Source organism: Salvelinus alpinus, chromosome 10 (genome assembly GCF_045679555.1).
Source record: "Salvelinus alpinus chromosome 10, SLU_Salpinus.1, whole genome shotgun sequence".
In the NCBI taxonomy this organism is placed as follows: Eukaryota; Metazoa; Chordata; class Actinopteri; order Salmoniformes; family Salmonidae; genus Salvelinus; species Salvelinus alpinus.
The window spans coordinates 82,034,690-82,054,939 of record NC_092095.1 but is presented as its reverse complement, the minus strand read 5'-3'; the positions used below and the strand labels follow the sequence as shown (position 1 = coordinate 82,054,939).

General features: G+C 46.8%; 1 protein-coding gene across 1 annotated transcript in view; it reads left to right on the top strand.

Annotated features, from left to right (window-relative positions):
* LOC139533006 (putative per-hexamer repeat protein 5) overlaps window positions 1-1,875 on the top strand; it is a 39,376-nt gene extending 37,501 nt beyond the window's left edge. Inside the window, exon 6 of the mRNA XM_071331154.1 lies at window positions 1,406-1,875. Coding sequence (XP_071187255.1) covers window positions 1,406-1,875 — 470 coding nt within the window. The remainder of the gene's footprint in view (window positions 1-1,405) is intronic.
* The last annotated feature ends 18,375 nt before the right edge of the window (window positions 1,876-20,250 follow it).

Genomic DNA, 20,250 nt, shown 5'->3' with positions numbered 1-20,250 from the left:
GACTCCTACAGCTACAACCCCACAGGGGCCGACTCCTACAGCTACAACCCCACAGGGGCCGACTCCTACAGCTACAACCCCACAGGGGCCGACTCCTACAGCTACAACCCCACAGGGGCCGACTCCTACAGCTACAACCCCACAGGGGCCGACTCCTACAGCTACAACCCCACAGGGGCCGACTCCTACAGCTACAACCCCACAGGGGCCGACTCCTACAGCTACAACCCCACAGGGGCCGACTCCTACAGCTACAACCCCACAGGGGCCGACTCCTACAGCTACAACCCCACAGGGGCCGACTCCTACAGCTACAACCCCACAGGGGCCGACTCCTACAGCTACAACCCCACAGGGGCCGACTCCTACAGCTACAACCCCACAGGGGCCGACTCCTACAGCTACAACCCCACAGGGGCCGACTCCTACAGCTACAACCCCACAGGGGCCGACTCCTACAGCTACAACCCCACAGGGGCCGACTCCTACAGCTACAACCCCACAGGGGCCGACTCCTACAGCTACAACCCCACAGGGGCCGACTCCTACAGCTACAACCCCACAGGGGCCGACTCCTACAGCTACAACCCCACAGGGGCCGACTCCTACAGCTACAACCCCACAGGGGCCGACTCCTACAGCTACAACCCCACAGGGGCCGACTCCTACAGCTACAACCCCACAGGGGCCGACTCCTACAGCTACAACCCCACAGGGGCCGACTCCTACAGCTACAACCCCACAGGGGCCGACTCCTACAGCTACAACCCCACAGGGGCCGACTCCTACAGCTACAACCCCACAGGGGCCGACTCCTACAGCTACAACCCCACAGGGGCCGACTCCTACAGCTACAACCCCACAGGGGCCGACTCCTACAGCTACAACCCCACAGGGGCCGACTCCTACAGCTACAACCCCACAGGGGCCGACTCCTACAGCTACAACCCCACAGGGGCCGACTCCTACAGTTACAACCCCACAGGGGCCGACTCCTACAGTTACAACCCCACAGGGGCCGACTCCTACAGTTACAACCCCACAGGGGCCGACTCCTACAGTTACAACCCCACAGGGGCCGACTCCTACAGTTACAACCCCACAGGGGCCGACTCCTACAGTTACAACCCCACAGGGGCCGACTCCTACAGTTACAACGCCACAGGGGCCGACTCCTACAGTTACAACGCCACAGGGGCCGACTCCTACAGTTACAACGCCACAGGGGCCGACTCCTACAGTTACAACGCCACAGGGGCCGACTCCTACAGTTACAAACCCACAGGGGCCGACTCCTACAGTTACAACCCCACAGGGGCCGACTCCTACAGTTACAACCCCACAGGGGCCGACTCCTACAGTTACAACCCCACAGGGGCCGACTCCTACAGTTACAACCCCACAGGGGCCGACTCCTACAGTTACAACCCCACAGGGGCCGACTCCTACAGTTACAACCCCACAGGGGCCGACCCCCACAGTTACAACCCGACAGGGACCGACCCCCACAGTCACAACCCGACAGGGGCCGACCCCCACAGTCACAACCCGACAGGGACCGACTCCCACAGTCACAACCCAACAGGGACCGACTCCTACAGTCACAACCCGACAGGGACCGACTCCCACAGTCACAACCTGACCAGGACAGGGACCGACTCCTACAGTTACAACCTGACCAGGACAGGGACTGACTCCTACAGTTACAACCTGACCAGGACAGGGACTGACTCCTACAGTTACAACCCGACAGGGACAGGGACTGACTTCTACAGTTACAACCCCACAGGGGCCGACTTCTACAGTTACAACCTGATTGGGACTTGTACTAAAACAATTTATTACCACCAGTCAATCATCTTTTGCATCATTTGAAAAGTGATGCAGAACACAGACCACCACAGAATAGTTATAGGAAACACCATTCGATAGGCTGAGTCACTGAAAAGCGCCACATAAAATCCACGTATCATTATTATTATTATTCGACCGGCACAGAAAGACTTTACTAAAACAGTTCCATCACGGCTGGAGGTCACTGCTCAGTCAGTTTTGCATGGATTTGCACAGCAAACGTGTTAAAGCAGGATGCAAAGCAGCAAAACTGACCGAGGAACAGCGATGATCGATGGGGTTTGAGTCAAAACAGACCCGAGGAACAGCGATGATCGATGGGTTTGAGTCGGTTGCTGGGTCTGAAGAGGCGTCCTTCCATGACGAAGGGGTGGGCATGCTGCAACATAGACAGCAATACAGGAAGTGCTCACATTGCAGTAGATGTAGAAAATATACTACCTGCACTATAAGCACTTTAACACTGCTGAAACTAAATCTAGTCAACGGGTTGGTCTGATTGGAGACAGGCTGGGTACAGAGGCTCAGGACAGTGGGATGGTCTTGGGGTGACCAGGTAGCTGGAGACTCTGGGCAGTGGGATGCTTTGGGGTGAGGGTGACCAGGTAGCTGGAGGCTCTGGGATGGTCTTGGGGTGAGGGTGACCAGGTAGCTGGAGGCTCTGGGATGGTCTTGGGGTGAGGGTGACCAGGTAGCTGGAGGCTCTGGGATGGTCTTGGGGTGAGGGTGACCAGGTGGCTGGAGGCTCTGGGCAGTGGGATGGTCTTGGGGTGAGGGTGACCAGGTAGCTGGAGGCTCTGGGCTGGTCTTTGGGGTGACCAGGTAGGTAGAAGAACAAGCAAGCCTCCATCAGTTTTGCATAGATTTGCACAACTCATTTTTACTTGTAATGCAACTATGCAAAACTAGCAGAGAACTGCAAGATAAAAAATACAAGGAGTGGTCTTGGTTGGTGGGATGCCAGGTAAGACCCTTATGCCAGAAGGGGCACATAGGGCAGTAGGTGCTAGTCTATGTCACTATCTGCACTAGATGCACCTTAGCACAAAGACATCATGAAGTCGAACCAAGCAGGGCCTGGTCCAAGCAGAGGGCCCGGTCCAAGCAGAGAGCCTGGTCCAAGCAGAGAGCCTGGTCCAAGCAGAGAGCCCGGTCCAAGCAGAGGGCCCGGTCCAAGCAGAGAGCCCGGTCCAAGCAGAGGGCCCGGTCCAAGCAGAGGGCCCGGTCCAAGCAGAGAGCCCGGTCCAAGCAGAGAGCCCGGTCCAAGCAGAGGGCCCGGTCCAAGCAGGGGTACGGTTCACCACGGGGGTCAGCGTCAGCAGTATTGCTAGAAGTGCCTCCACTGCAGTAGATATTCCATAGCACTACCTGCACTGTAAGCACTTTGACAATACAGCGACAGACTATTAAAAAACAGGCCTTCTGTATCTTTCATCTTCTTTCCAACGATAAAAACAAAATCTCCAAAGGAGAAGTCCAGGTTTCACAACTTCGTAAAAATAATAAAAAGCAGCACCCTGAAATCACAAAGGACAGTCGTTATGAACACGTTCACTGTGTAGACAAAGTACAAAAAGTAGTGTGTTATTGATACTCCTCTCTGAAGACAGACAACATGGGACAATGTTTCCCCCATTCTGGGAGGCTACTTCCAGTACCGTCTATAGGACGCCACCATGCCATGTTCTCTAGCTATCTGGAGCACGTTTCCAGAGGCATCGCGGTCCTTCTCTTGTTGGAAGTGTAAGTAAATACACAACTTGACGAGCTAATAAACAGCGCGCCCAACAGTGACTTATCACTTAGGTTTCATTCAAATGTGTCAATCGGGCAGATGATGTAGTTGAAATATTGTTATGATTTATTGTGAACCATGAGGCCAGTGGAATAGAAAAAGCATGAATGGACTGCGCAACTTGCCGCCCGCTTTCTGTGGGGCTTTCTGCGCCTGTCTGTCCACCCCTCCCCCACCGTCTTAACATGGCGCCGCGGAGTCCGCAAAACCCCTAGCAATATTTACTAAAAAACAACTCAACCACCTGCCTTTATTCAGGAGGCAGCTAGCTAATGCATGCAATCAGGTGTCTAGGTATGCAACAGTTGGGGACGTTGTAACGTTTTAATTCCCCCCATGTAAATATCAGAACTTGGAGAGAAAGTGTGGAACTTCTGAGAATAGCCTGGCTTTCACGGAATAACGTTTCACAAACCAGTTTCGCTAGTTAGCGTAGCAAGTGCGTTCTTTTGGCCATTTGAGCTAACATTAGCCAACTACACACAACAACAAAAAATAACTAAAATACCTTGCAAACTTCCAACTTAAAAACCACACCCAACGTTACAACACCGAAACATGTAACTACATCTAAAACACATTACAAGTTAGCTAATTTGTCAAACTAGCTAACTAACGTTAGTTCGGCTAATAAGTTGCTGCTAGCTAACATGTTAGCCCATCCAAAAAACCCGAGTCACACAACTTGTTACTTTACATAACTAGATGGCCAATAGGCCAATTAACAACAAAGCAATGTTATGCGGTACGAGTTCCCCCATTTACGTGTGATTATAGTAATTTCACCGGTTGGATGTGTTGTTAGTTAACTAGTTAAACGTTACACCAGGCGCCACCAGTAGCTACCAACTTGGCTAGGCTAACTAGCCAGCTAAAACGCGCGGCCTAAAACTACCCCATGTGCTACTGCTTTGTTCTGGGGGGACACTAGCTAACTCACACACACAATACATTCGAGATTTTTAAAAAAATATATAAAACGTTTTGGTACCAATACAATTATTCCCGTTAAAACTAAAAACGTATAATAGTCTAAGTAACTTGAATAATCCCTCCGGTCTAACTAAGAGTTGATAAAGGCACTGTAGCGAGTTAGAGAGACAGCACGCTTTTCAAATCTCCCTCATTCTCAACTATGGAGGAGAGGGCTGCCATGCGACACTTACTACACTGTTTTAACTCACTAACTTCTCCGTTTTAGGACGGTAGGCAGATAGCTATTCATGCTCAAATGTGCTATACAATTAAAAATCACTTTTTTTCCTTAACGTGTATACTGCTAAAAAACAGGATAAATAAGAGTTCCTTGTCAATAACATGCGTTTAGCAAGACACTCACCACTGAAATCCACCATCTTCGCTCAGTTGCCTGGACTTACCGTTGAATGTGGGGAGGAAACCAACTACAACAATGATTCTAGTACACTTTTAACATGGGCTAGAAAATATATTACAAAACTCGAGTGCACATGTGTCTACCGCTGTAATATCGGATATTATTGAGGGATTACGAAAGTGGCGCGAAGGCGACCTGTCGGTACCCATGTGGGTGAATGAAGGGCGGTTCCCGCTGAACGTAAATATCTCGCTACAACCCCCAACTCTCTACTTCACATCCACTACGGTACTTCCGATCCCACCCTCACACACACACATCTCTCACATGGATTTCATTAAATATGGATTTCAATTCATTCGGTGTATTCTGGTCAATTCTATTATAGTGGGCTGAACTACACTCCAATGTATTTTGTAAACAAGATACTTTCGAGAGCTGTAATTTGTATTTTCAAAATACAAAATACTTTTCTATACCATTTAGTTTAAAGCGGTTCACATTTTGTGGGCCCCATTTCACCCTGTATCGGTATCAGAAATCGGACAGATATTGATTGAACGAACCGTACATGGATTGTGACGGCACTATGGTGTGATAATAAGAGATTCAGTTAAATTAACTAAATGTAAATGTAAAAAATGAACAATTGCAAAGCATGCTGAGTATTATTCTAATGAGTTCTGCCGCAAGGCCAATAATAATACCCACTGTGCTTCTCAGTTAATTATGGTATGTTCATTTTCAATTATAAACTGTGTGGTTCCAGCTCTGAATGCTGATTGGCTGGCAGCCGTGGTATAGCAGACCATATACCACAAATATGACAAAACATGTATTTTTACTGCTCTAATTACGTTGGTAAGCAGTTTATAATAGCAATAAGGCACATCGGGGGTTTGTGGTATATGGCCAATATACCACAGCTAGACGCATCGTGGAGTGCCTGGACACAGCCCTTAGCCAGTGGTATATTGGTCATATAAATCAAAGGAAATCAAACTTTATTTGTCACTCGAAAACAAGTGTAGACCTTACCGTGAAATGCTTACTTTACAAGCCCTTAACCAATAGTGCAGTTCAAGAATTTAGCACACCCCTCGTGCCTTATTGCTTAAATATACATTTACATTTTGGTAATTTAGCAGACAATCTTCTTCAGAGTGACTTGCTCAACTAATGTAGAAAAACAACAACATATCACGTAAAACGTTTTTGTAACCGTTACTGAGAATGTTGTTTTTATATAGGCAAGTCAGTTAAGAACAAATTCTTATTTACAATGACAGCCTACCCCGGCCAAACCCGGACGACGCTGGGCCAATTGTGTGCCCCTCTATGGGACTCCCAATCACGACCGGATGTGATACAGCCTGGACTCGAAACAGGGACTGTAGTGATGCCTTTTGCACTGAGATGCAGTGCCTTAGACCACTGCGCTACTCGGGCTGTTCTTTTCGGGCTGGCTACTTGCAATTCTATTTGTGTATTTTAAAATACAAAATACATTTATTCTGATTAAATAAATGACACAATTAAAAAGTATTTTATAGTTTATTTTGATACATTGATCTTTATGGTATATTGTCATTTTTGCCCATCCCTGCCCTCAGCGAATTTTCCACGGATCCTTGGGACATCCCCATTGATGTTCAAATATAAAATGATTATGTAAGGGTTTAGGGTAGAGACGTCCCGTGGATTCTGGGTTGCCAAATAGTAGCCAAATTAGTCAGCAGAAAATGACATAACTGAGTGGATGCGGGTTTTTAAATGTACCGAATGCAAACAATACATTAGATATATTTAAAATGAATATCTATTCAATCGGATTGTTATGTGATTTGTTTAACATTGGATAAAATAGTTTCATAACAAATAATTACAAAATAATGTGTAGCTGGAAATGGCAACATCTGACGTGGTTTATTCCCAAACGTTGTTTTCCCAAGAAGAACATAAGAACAAAATAAAATAATATAACATAGTGGCTAAATAACTAGAAAAACGTGCAAAAACAGTTATGCTAAATTAAAAAGGAGTTTGAAATGTGAAATTGTGCTATACAGTCTGGATTCGATTAAAATCCCAAAAAACTATAATCGCACCAGCCTATATATGAGGTTGTCATATTTATCCAATTGCCTAATCCCAATCCCATGTTTATCAATTTGCACCAATGTACTTTGATTTGCTTAAAAAGATACATATGTTTAATGACATGTTACATCTTCTAAATCTGACACAATTATTAATTACACAATTATTATCATTATTGTCAGTTATTTTCCACCATGGCTTCTGCATTAGCTACAGTCTTCTATTGTAATGCTGCACGGAATTTACTGCTTGATTCAGTAACATATCCTATACCTATTTAAACATACGTCACAATTTACCTCAGTATTTACATTGTGTGGTCATTTTCAAATGATACTTAGAAATGCATAATTATAGTGTAAATCCTAGGAACACCGTGTCAATTGCAAAACATTGAGGTTTTATTATTTGTGAACCGGCAGTAAACATTCTACTAGACCACCACTAGAGGGTCGCAGCAAACCGAGGAACGGACAGAGCTTCTCTCTCAGACGCACTCAAACAGCATCCCATCTTACCACATCAACTCAAACAGCATCCCATCTTACCACATCAACTCAAACAGCATCCCACCTACCACATCGTGAATTTTATTTCACAATACCCTTGTTTCTCCTGTCACATGCACCGACTACAACGTGTGTAGACCTTACAGTGAAATGCTTACGTACAAGCCCTTAACCAACAATACAGTTTTAAGAAAATACCTAAAAAAAATTAAGAGATAAGAATAACAAGTAATTAAAGAGCAGCAGTGAAATAACAATTGCGAGGCTATATACAGGGGGAACCGGTACAGAGTCAATGTGGAGGCTATATACAGGGGGTACCGGTACAGAGTCAATGTGGAGGCTATATACAGGGCGTACCGGTACAGAGTCAATGTGGAGGCTATATACAGGGCGTACCGGTACAGAGTCAATGTGGAGGCTATATACAGGGGTACCGGTACAGAGTCAATGTGGAGGCTATATACAGGGGGTACCGATACAGAGTCAATGTGGAGGCTATATACAGGGGGTACCGGTACAGAGTCAATGTGGAGGCTATATACAGGGGGTACCGGTACAGAGTCAATAATGAGGCTATATACAGGGGGTACCGGTACAGAGTCAGTGTGGAGGCTATATACAGGGGGTACCGGTACAGAGTCAATAATGAGGCTATATACAGGGGGTACCGGTACAGAGTCAATGTGGAGGCTATATACAGGGGGTACCGGTACAGAGTCAATAATGAGGCTATATACAGGGGGTACCGGTACAGAGTCAGTGTGGAGGCTATATACAGGGGGTACCGGTACAGAGTCAATAATGAGGCTATATACAGGGGGTACCGGTACAGAGTCAATGTGGAGGCTATATACAGGGGGTACCGGTACAGAGTCAATGTGGAGGCTCTATACAGGGGGGTTCCGGTACAGAGTCAATGTGGAGGCTATATACAGGGGGTACCGGTACAGAGTCAATGTGGAGGCTATATACAGGGTGTTACGGTACAGAGTCAATGTGGAGGCTATATACAGGGGGTACCGGTACAGAGTCAATGTGGAGGCTATATACAGGGGGTACCGGTACAGAGTCAATGTGGAGGCTATATACAGGGTGTTACGGTACAGAGTCAATGTGGAGGCTATATACAGGGGGTACCGGTACAGAGTCAATGTGGAGGCTATATACAGGGGGGTACCGGTACAGAGTCAATGTGGAGGATATATACAGGGGGTACCAGTACAGAGTCAATGTGGAGGCTATATACAGGGTGTTACGGTACAGAGTCAATGTGGAGGCTATATACAAGGGGTACTGGTACAGAGTCAATGTGGAGGCTATATACAGGGTGTTACGGTACAGAGTCAATGTGGAGGCTATATACAGGGGGTACCGGTACAGAGTCAATGTGGAGGCTATATACAGGGTGTTACGGTACAGAGTCAATGTGGAGGCTATATACAGGGTGTTACGGTACAGAGTCAATGTGGAGGCTATATACAGGGGGTACCGGTACAGAGTCAATAATGAGGCTATATACAGGGGGTACCGGTACAGAGTCAATGTGGAGGCTATATACAGGGGGTACCGGTACAGAGTCAATGTGGAGGCTATATACAGGGTGTTACGGTACAGAGTCAATGTGGAGGCTATATACAGGGTGTTACGGTACAGAGTCAATGTGGAGGCTATATACAGGGTGTTACGGTACAGAGTCAATGTGGAGGCTATATACAGGGTGTTACGGTACAGAGTCAATGTGGAGGCTATATACAGGGTGTTACGGTACAGAGTCAATGTGGAGGCTATATACAGGGTGTTACGGTACAGAGTCAATGTGGAGGCTATATACAGGGTGTTACGGTACAGAGTCAATGTGGAGGCTATATACAGGGTGTTACGGTACAGAGTCAATGTGGAGGCTATATACAGGGTGTTACGGTACAGAGTCAATGTGGAGGCTATATACAGGGTGTTACGGTACAGAGTCAATGTGGAGGCTATATACAGGGGGTACCAGTACAGAGTCAATGTGGAGGCTATATACAGGGTGTTACGGTACAGAGTCAATGTGGAGGCTATATACAGGGGGTACTGGTACAGAGTCAATGTGGAGGCTATATACAGGGGGTACCGGTACAGAGTCAATGTGGAGGCTATATACAGGGGGTACTGGTACAGAGTCAATGTGGAGGCTATATACAGGGGGTACCGGTACAGAGTCAATGTGGAGGCTATATACAGGGTGTTACGGTACAGAGTCAATGTGGAGGATATATACAGGGGGTACCGGTACAGAGTCAATGTGGAGGCTATATACAGGGTGTTACGGTACAGAGTCAATGTGGAGGCTATATACAGGGGGTACTGGTACAGAGTCAATGTGGAGGCTATATACAGGGGGTACCGGTACAGAGTCAATGTGGAGGCTATATACAGGGGGTACTGGTACAGAGTCAATGTGGAGGCTATATACAGGGGGTACTGGTACAGAGTCAATGTGGAGGCTATATACAGGGGGTACTGGTACAGAGTCAATGTGGAGGCTATATACAGGGTGTTACGGTACAGAGTCAATGTGGAGGCTATATACAGGGTGTTACGGTACAGAGTCAATGTGGAGGCTATATACAGGGTGTTACGGTACAGAGTCAATGTGGAGGCTATATACAGGGGGTACCGGTACAGAGTCAATGTGGAGGCTATATACAGGGTGTTACGGTACAGAGTCAATGTGGAGGCTATATACAGGGGGTACCGGTACAGAGTCAATGTGGAGGCTATATACAGGGTGTTACGGTACAGAGTCAATGTGGAGGCTATATACAGGGTGTTACGGTACAGAGTCAATGTGGAGGGGCATCGGTGTCGAGGTAATTCAGGTAATATGTCGTTGTTTTTGAAAGAAAAGCACATTTTTTGTCCATTAAAATAACATAACATTTATCAGAAATACAGTGTAGACATTGTTAATGTTGTAGAGGACTATTGTAGCTGGAAACGGCAGATTTTTTATGGAATATCTACATAGGCGTACAGAGGCCCATTATCAGCAACCATCACTCCTGTGTTCCAATGGAACATTGTGTTAGCTAATCCAAGTTTATCATTTTAAAAGGCTAATTGATCATGGATTTTTATGCATAATCTTTCTACATATTCATATGGATTTTAATGCATAATTGTTCTACAAATTCATATGGATTTTAATGCATAATCGTTCTCCAAATTCATATGGATTTTTATGCATAATCGTTCTACAAATTCTCTGATGCTACGCCACTCATGTTCCTGTGTTCCTAAAATGTCAGCCGCCAGTCAGGCGTCTCCCCCTGTGGGGCCCGACCAGGAGACTGGGGCTCTGAGTGTTCCGTTGTGTTCTGCCTATAGAAACAAGACCCCTGTGGTCCCTCAGTCAACTGGGGTCAACACCGCTCACCTCTCCCTCTTTCTTTGAGCATTCAGCTGTGAAACGTCACGAAACAAAACGTCTGACAACACAGGAGCAAGCAGTGGCTGATTTATCATCAGGCAGTCCAGGCAGTCGCCTCGGGCCTCACTCATTAATACAAATATCATTTCTCCTCTCGAGGCCCCCCATCCTCCTCTCGAGGCCCCCCATCCTCCTCTCGAGGCCCCCCATCTTCCTCTCGAGGCCCCCCATCTTCCTCTCGAGGCCCCCCATCCTCCTCTCGAGGCCCCCCATCTTCCTCTCGAGGCCCCCCATCTTCCTCTCGAGGCCCACCATCCTCCTCTCGAGGCCCCCCATCCTCCTCTCGAGGCCCCCCATCCTCCTCTCGAGGCCCCCCATCCTCCTCTCGAGGCCCACCATCCTCCTCTCGAGGCCCCCCATCTTCCTCTCGAGGCCCCCTCATCTTCCTCTCGAGGCCCCCCATCCTCCTCTCGAGGCCCCTCATCCTCCTCTCGAGGCCCCCCATCCTCCTCTCGAGGCCCCCCATCCTCCTCTCGAGGCCCCCCATCCTCCTCTCGAGGCCCCCTCATCTTCCTCTCGAGGCCCACCATCCTCCTCTCGAGGCCCACCATCCTCCTCTCGAGGCCCACCATCCTCCTCTCGAGGCTCCCCATCCTCCTCTCGAGGCCCCCCATCCTCCTCTTGAGGCCCCCTCATCTTCCTCTCGAGGCCCACCATCCTCCTCTCGAGGCCCCCTCATCTTCCTCTCGAGGCCCCTCAGACTGGCCTCTAAATCACTAAGTGGGACCGGGTAACTTCAGGCAGGGACAGGGAAACAGGTTCTTTATTATAATAATTTGTAAAACTTTTCTGTGAAATTCAATTGGTAGTTAGTCTTGTCCCATCGATGCAACTCATGTAGGGACTCGGGAGAGGCAAAGGTCGAGAGCCGTGCGTCCTCCGTAACACGACCCTGCCAAGCCACACTGCTCTCTTAACCCGGAAGCCAGCCGCACCAATGTGTCAGAGGAAACACCGTACACCTGGCGACCGTGTCAGCGCCTGGCCTGCCACAAGGAGTCGCTAGAGCGTGATGGGACAAGGAAATCCCGGCCAGTCAAACCCTCCCTTATCCCAGACGACGCTGAGTCAATTGTGCACCGCCTCATGGGTCTCCCAGTCACGGCCCGGATGCGACACAGCCCGGGATCGAACCCGGGGTCTGTAGGGACGCCTCAAGCACTGCCATGCAGTGCCTTAGACCGCTGCGCCACTCGGGAGGCCTGGGAACAGATCCTTTAATGTTTTTTAACAAAGCTATGATCATGGTCTACCTTGTAGTTTTTGCTATTGAAGAGAAAGCGAGGGAGAATGTGGATGATCCTTATCAAAGGGATAATGCTATCTCCAGAAACACTGGTCGGAAAAACACAACAAATGTAATGATTATAGAGAGTCTAGACAAATGTAATGATTATAGAGAGTCTAGACAAATGTAATGATTATAGAGAGTCTAGACAAATGTAATGATTATAGAGAGTCTAGACAAATGTAATGGTTATAGAGAGTCTAGACAAATGTAATGATTATAGAGAGTCTAGACAAATGTAATGATTATAGAGAGTCTAGACAAATGTAATGATTATAGAGAGTCTAGATAAATGTAATGATTATAGAGAGTCTAGACAAATGTAATGATTATAGAGAGTCTAGATAAATGTAATGGTTATAGAGAGTCTAGACAAATGTAATGATTATAGAGAGTCTAGATAAATGTAATGATTATAGAGAGTCTAGACAAATGTAATGATTATAGAGAGTCTAGATAAATGTAATGATTATAGAGAGTCTAGATAAATGTAATGGTTATAGAGAGTCTAGACAAATGTAATGGTTATAGAGAGTCTAGACAAATGTAATGATTATAGAGAGTCTAGACAAATGTAATGATTATAGAGAGTCTAGATAAATGTAATGGTTATAGAGAGTCTAGACAAATGTAATGGTTATAGAGAGTCTAGACAAATGTAATGATTATAGAGAGTCTAGACAAATGTAATGATTATAGAGAGTCTAGACAAATGTAATGATTATAGAGAGTCTAGACAAATGTAATGATTATAGAGAGTCTAGATAAATGTAATGGTTATAGAGAGTCTAGACAAATGTAATGGTTATAGAGAGTCTAGACAAATGTAATGATTATAGAGAGTCTAGACAAATGTAATGATTATAGAGAGTCTAGACAAATGACGTGTTCACTAGACATTCTAGAACACTCCACACTTCCAAATCAAGTTAGCCTGTGAGGTCGGTGTAATGAGGGTATATGGCACAAACTCTTCTATGTTTCCTTCGTTTACTAACTAACAGTCTGTCCTTTATGAAAACTAGCTTTTTCAGAAGAAACAGTCCCCCTAGTGATACCTGTATAATCTCAGGTGGTGCTGTACCTGACGGGCTCCGTCAGCTCGGTAATGTGGTATGATGTGGCTGAGGGAGCATGAAACGTGTTGGCCCACCAGTCCCGGTCTCCCGACGCCCACGGAATGCTGCCTGGCGGCACGGCTACCACTGAAGTAGCAGGTCTCAGAGGAGGACAGAGCAGAGTCAAGGACACGTCAAACCACTGTCACAGGAGATATGTGTTTTAAACAGTGGAGGCTGGTGGGTGGAGCTATAAGAGGTTCACATGAGCCTGATGCTGGTAGTTAAAGTGTAAAGTCACATGAGCCTGATGCTGGTAGTTAAAGTGTAAAGTCACATGAGCCTGATGCTGGTAGTTAAAGTGTAAAGTCACATGAGCCTGATGCTGGTAGTTAAAGTCACATGAGCCTGATGCTGGTAGTTAAAGTGTAAAGTCACATGAATCTGATGCTGGTAGTTAAAGTGTAAAGTCACATGAATCTGATGCTGGTAGTTAAAGTGTAAAGTCCCATGAGCCTGATGCTGGTAGTTAAAGTGTAAAGTCACATGAGCCTGATGCTGGTAGTTAAAGTGTAAAGTCACATGAGCCCGATGCTGGTAGTTAAAGTGTAAAGTCACATGAGTTTGATGCTGGTAGTTAAAGTCACATGAGTCTGATGCTGGTAGTTAAAGTGTAAAGTCACATGAGCCTGATGCTGGTAGTTAAAGTCACATGAGCCTGATGCTGGTAGTTAAAGTGTAAAGTCACATGAATCTGATGCTGGTAGTTAAAGTGTAAAGTCCCATGAGCCTGATGCTGGTAGTTAAAGTGTAAAGTCACATGAGCCTGATGCTGGTAGTTAAAGTGTAAAGTCACATGAGCCCGATGCTGGTAGTTAAAGTGTAAAGTCACATGAGTTTGATGCTGGTAGTTAAAGTCACATGAGTCTGATGCTGGTAGTTAAAGTGTAAAGTCACATGAGCCTGATGCTGGTAGTTAAAGTGTAAAGTCACATGAGTTTGATGCTGGTAGTTAAAGTCACATGAGTCTGATGCTGGTAGTTAAAGTGTAAAGTCACATGAGTTTGATGCTGGTAGTTAAAGTGTAACGTCACATGAGCCTGATGCTGGTAGTTAAAGTGTAAAGTCACATGAGCCTGATGCTGGTAGTTAAAGTGTAAAGTTGTATTTTAACTAAGTTTTATTTTCTTATTCCTGTAAGAGATTAAAGCTAAGAGCTATATTAATGTTTATATGAAAGGTAGTAATGGTATATATATTGTGTGATCCTGTTTGTATAAACAGGTCTGTTTTGTTGAGTATCGATTCAGTTCCACCAAGGATGGCGTACTACATACAGGGATAAGAACACACCACGTTACCACACCTTACTGTGTTTATTGATAAGCACAGTCACTCCCGTTTGTAGTCAATCTCTCCACCACTTTGAGCCAGGAGAGATTGACATGCATATTATTAATATTAGCTCTCTGTGTACATCCACGGGCCAGCTGTGCTGCCCTGTTCTGAGACAATTGCAATTTCCCTAAGTCCCTCTTTGTGGCACCTGATCACATGACTGAACAGTAGTCCAGGTGCGACAAAACTAGGGCCTGTAGGACCTGCCTTGTTGATAGTGTTGTTAAGAAGGTAGAAACTAGGGCCTGTAGGACCTGCCTTGTTGATAGTGTTGTTAAGAAGGTAGAAACTAGGGCCTGTAGGACCTGCCTTGTTGATAGTGTTGTTAAGAAGGTAGAAACTAGGGCCTGTAGGACCTGCCTTGTTGATAGTGTTGTTAAGAAGGTAGAAACTAGGGCCTGTAGGACCTGCCTTGTTGATAGTGATGTTAAGAAGGTAGAGACTAGGGCCTGTAGGACCTGCCTTGTTGATAGTGTTGTTAAGAAGGTAGAAACTAGGGCCTGTAGGACCTGCCTTGTTGATAGTGTTGTTAACATTTAACATTTAACATTTAAGTCATTTAGCAGACGCTCTTTTTTTTTTTTTTCCTTTTTTTTTTTAAATTTTATCCCCTTTTCTCCCCAATTTTTCGTGGTATCCAATCGCTAGTAATTACTATCTTGTCTCATCGCTACAACTCCCGTACGGGCTCGGGAGAGACGAAGGTCGAAAGTCATGCGCCCTCCGAAGCACAACCCAACCTAGCCGCACTGCTTCTTAACACAGCGCGCCTCCAACCCGGAAGCCAGCCGCACCAATGTGTCGGAGGAAACACCGTGCACCCGCCCCCTCGGTTAGCGCGCACTGCGCCCGGCCCGCCACAGGAGTCGCTGGAGCGCGACGAGACAAGGATATCCCTACCGGCCAAACCCTCCCTAACCCGGACGACGCTAAGCCAATTGTGCGTCGCCCCACGGACCTCCCGGTCGCGGCCGGCTGCGACAGAGCCTGGGCGCGAACCCAGACTCTGGTGGCGCAGCATAGCACTGCGATGCAGTGCTCTAGACCACTGCGCCACCCGGGAGGCTAGCAGACGCTCTTATCCAGAGCGACTTACAAATTGGTGCATTCACCTTATGATATCCAGTGGAACAACCACTTTACAATAGTGCATCTAACTCTTTTAAGGGGGGGGGGTTAGAAGGATTACTTTATCCTATCCTAGGTATTCCTTAAAGAGGTGGGGTTTCAGGTGTCTCCGGAAGGTGGTGATTGACTCCGCTGACCTGGCGTCGTGAGGGAGTTTGTTCCACCATTGGGGTGCCAGAGCAGCGAACAGTTTTGACTGGGCTGAGCGGGAACTGTACTTCCTCAGAGGTAGGGAGGCGAGCAGGCCAGAGGTGGATGAACGCAGTGCCCTTGTTTGGGTGTAGGGCCTGATCAGAGCCTGAAGGTACGGAGGTGCCGTTCCCCTCACAGCTCCGTAGGCAAGCACCATGGTCTTGTAGCGGATGCGAGCTTCAACTGGAAGCCAGTGGAGAGAGCGGAGGAGCGGGGTGACGTGAGAGAACTTGGGAAAGTTGAACACCAGACGGGCTGCGGCGTTCTGGATGAGTTGTAGGGGTTTAATGGCACAGGCAGGGAGCCCAGCCAACAGCGAGTTGCAGTAATCCAGACGGGAGATGACAAGTGCCTGGATTAGGACCTGCGCCGCTTCCTGCGTGAGGCAGGGTCGTACTCTGCGAATGTTGTAGAGCATGAACCTACAGGAACGGGTCACCGCCTTGATGTTAGTTGAGAACGACAGGGTGTTGTCCAGGATCACGCCAAGGTTCTTAGCACTCTGGGAGGAGGACACAATGGAGTTGTCAACCGTGATGGCGAGATCATGGAACGGGCAGTCCTTCCCCGGGAGGAAGAGCAGCTCCGTCTTGCCGAGGTTCAGCTTGAGGTGGTGATCCGTCATCCACACTGATATGTCTGCCAGACATGCAGAGATGCGATTCACCACCTGGTTATCAGAGGGGGGAAAGGAGAAGATTAATTGTGTGTCGTCTGCATAGCAATGATAGGAGAAACCATGTGAGGATATGACAGAGCCAAGTGACTTGGTGTATAGCGAGAATAGGAGAGGGCCTAGAACAGAGCCCTGGGGGACACCAGTGGTGAGAGCACGTGGTGCGGAGACAGATTCTCGCCACGCCACCTGGTAGGAGCGACCTGTCAGGTAGGACGCAATCCAAGCGTGGGCCGCGCCGGAGATGCCCAGCTCGGAGAGGGTGGAGAGGAGGATCTGATGGTTCACAGTATCAAAGGCAGCCGATAGGTCTAGAAGGATGAGAGCAGAGGAGAGAGAGTTAGCTTTAGCAGTGCGGAGCGCCTCCGTGACACAGAGAAGAGCAGTCTCAGTTGAATGACTAGTCTTGAAACCTGACTGATTTGGATCAAGAAGGTCATTCTGAGAGAGATAGCAGGAGAGCTGGCCAAGGACGGCACGTTCAAGAGTTTTGGAGAGAAAAGAAAGAAGGGATACTGGTCTGTAGTTGTTGACATCGGAGGGATCGAGTGTAGGTTTTTTCAGAAGGGGTGCAACTCTCGCTCTCTTGAAGACGGAAGGGACGTAGCCAGCGGTCAAGGATGAGTTGATGAGCGAGGTGAGGTAAGGGAGAAGGTCTCCGGAAATGGTCTGGAGAAGAGAGGAGGGGATAGGGTCAAGCGGGCAGGTTGTTGGGCGGCCGGCCGTCACAAGACGCGAGATTTCATCTGGAGAGAGAGGGGAGAAAGAGGTCAAAGCACAGGGTAGGGCAGTGTGAGCAGAACCAGCGGTGTCGTTTGACTTAGCAAACGAGGATCGGATGTCGTCGACCTTCTTTTCAAAATGGTTGACGAAGTCATCCGCAGAGAGGGAGGAGGGGGGAGGGGGGGGAGGAGGATTCAGGAGGGAGGAGAAGGTGGCAAAGAGCTTCCTAGGGTTAGAGGCAGATGCTTGGAATTTAGAGTGGTAGAAATTGGCTTTAGCAGCAGAGACAGAAGAGGAGAATGTAGAAAGGAGGGAGTGAAAGGATGCCAGGTCCGCAGGGAGGCGAGTTTTCCTCCATTTCCGCTCGGCTGCCCGGAGCCCTGTTCTGTGAGCTCGCAATGAGTCGTCGAGCCACGGAGCAGGAGAAGAAGGTAAGAAGTTAAGAAGGTAGAAACTAGGGCCTGTAGGACCTGCCTTGTTGATAGTGCTGTTAAGAAGGTAGAAACTAGGGCCTGTAGGACCTGCCTTGTTGATAGTGTTGTTAAGAAGGTAGAAACTAGGGCCTGTAGGACCTGCCTTGTTGATAGTGTTGTGAAGAAGGTAGAAACTAGGGCCTGTAGGACTTGCCTTGTTGATAGTGTTGTTAAGAAGGTAGAAACTAGAGCCTGTAGGACCTGCCTTGTTGATAGTGCTGTTAAGAAGGTAGAAACTAGGGCCTGTAGGACCTGCCTTGTTGATAGTGTTGTTAAGAAGGTAGAAACTAGGGCCTGTAGGACCTGCCTTGTTGATAGTGTTGTTAAGAAGGTAGAAACTAGGGCCTGTAGGACCTGCCTTGTTGATAGTGTTGTGAAGAAGGTAGAAACTAGGGCCTGTAGGACTTGCCTTGTTGATAGTGTTGTTAAGAAGGTAGAAACTAGAGCCTGTAGGACCTGCCTTGTTGATAGTGTTGTTAAGAAGGTAGAAACTAGGGCCTGTAGGACCTGCCTTGTGGATAGTGTTGTTAAGAAGGTAGAAACTAGGGCCTGTAGGACCTGCCTTGTTGATAGTGTTGTTAAGAAGGTAGAAACTAGGGCCTGTAGGACCTGCCTTGTGGATAGTGTTGTTAAGAAGGTAGAAACTAGGGCCTGTAGGACCTGCCTTGTTGATAGTGTTGTTAAGAAGGTAGAAACTAGGGCCTGTAGGACCTGCCTTGTTGATAGTGTTGTTAAGAAGGTAGAGCAGCGCTTTATTATGGACAGATTTCTCCCCGTCTTAGCTACTGTTGTATCAATATGTCTTGACCATGACAGTTTACAATATATGGCTGATATCTCAGTCTATTGTTGATGTCATAGAGTTGGGTTCACCCTAGTAAACTATAGGAGGATATATGGCTGATATCTCAGTCTATTGATGTAATAGAGTTGGGTTCACCCTAGTAAACTATAGGAGGATATATGGCTGATATCTCAGTCTGTTGATGTAATAGAGTTGGGTTCACCCTAGTAAACTATAGGAGGATATATGGCTGATATCTCAGTCTATTGGGTTCACCCTAGTAAACCATAGGAGGATATATGGCTGATATCTCAGTCTATTGATGTAATAGAGTTGGGTTCACCCTAGTAAACTATAGGAGGATATATGGCTGATATCTCAGTCTATTGATGATGTAATAGAGTTGGGTTCACCCTAGTAAACTATAGGAGGATATATGGCTGATATCTCAGTCTATTGTACTATTGATGTATTGAGTTTATATTGAGCTCATTGTACAAATCTCACGTATCAATATTTATTCAATGTGATTCTTTTCTTTTTTTTGGTAAGAATTTTATTTACAAAATACAAGCCGGCATTCGGTTCCTAAATGATTCAGTTGTCCAGTCTTCATTTCTCCCTACTGCTCCTGTAGTGAACCTAACATTCGGTTCCTAAATGATTCAGTTGTCCAGTCTTCATTTCTCCCTACTGCTCCTGTAGTGAACCTAACATTCGGTTCCTAAATGATTCAGTTGTCCAGTCTTCATTTCTCCCTACTGCTCCTGTAGTGAACCTAACTGGTTCAATAGAGGTAAAGATTCAACATACAGTAGCCCATAGCGTTAAGCAATTGTTACATCTACACTCTATATTTTATGATTTAAAAACAAACAAAAAAACAATCTGTAGAAAAGGTATCTGTTTGGTAGACAGACACAGAATGATGTCATTGTAGAGAAGCAGGGTAATTTGATCTGTAAGACGTTGGTTATGGTGTTGCATTCTGGATGATGGAATGGCAGCCAGAATCCCCAGACTGTCCCAAGTGGCTCATTAAGAGGGTAATGGACTGTACCATTGTCACGGAACCAACACACACTTTAATTACAGCTGGGGAGCAACACTGAAGATGCTTACACAAGGTAAGCCAACGGTGGACGTGGGGACCTGTGTTTATACACTATCTACAGTGCCCTCCGTAATTATTGGGGACAGTGACATGTTTGTTGTTGTGTTTGGCTCTGTACTCCAGCACTTTGGACTTGAAATGATACAATGACTATGAGGTTAAAGTGCAGACTGTCAGCTTTAATGTGAGGGTATTTTCATCCATATCGGGTGAAACATTTAGAAATTACAGCATTTTCTGAACGTAGTCCCCCCTATTTTTAGGGGACCAAAAGTATTGGGACAAATTCACTTATTAAAAAGGAGTCAAAAGTTTACTATTTGGTCCCATATTCATAGCACTCAGTG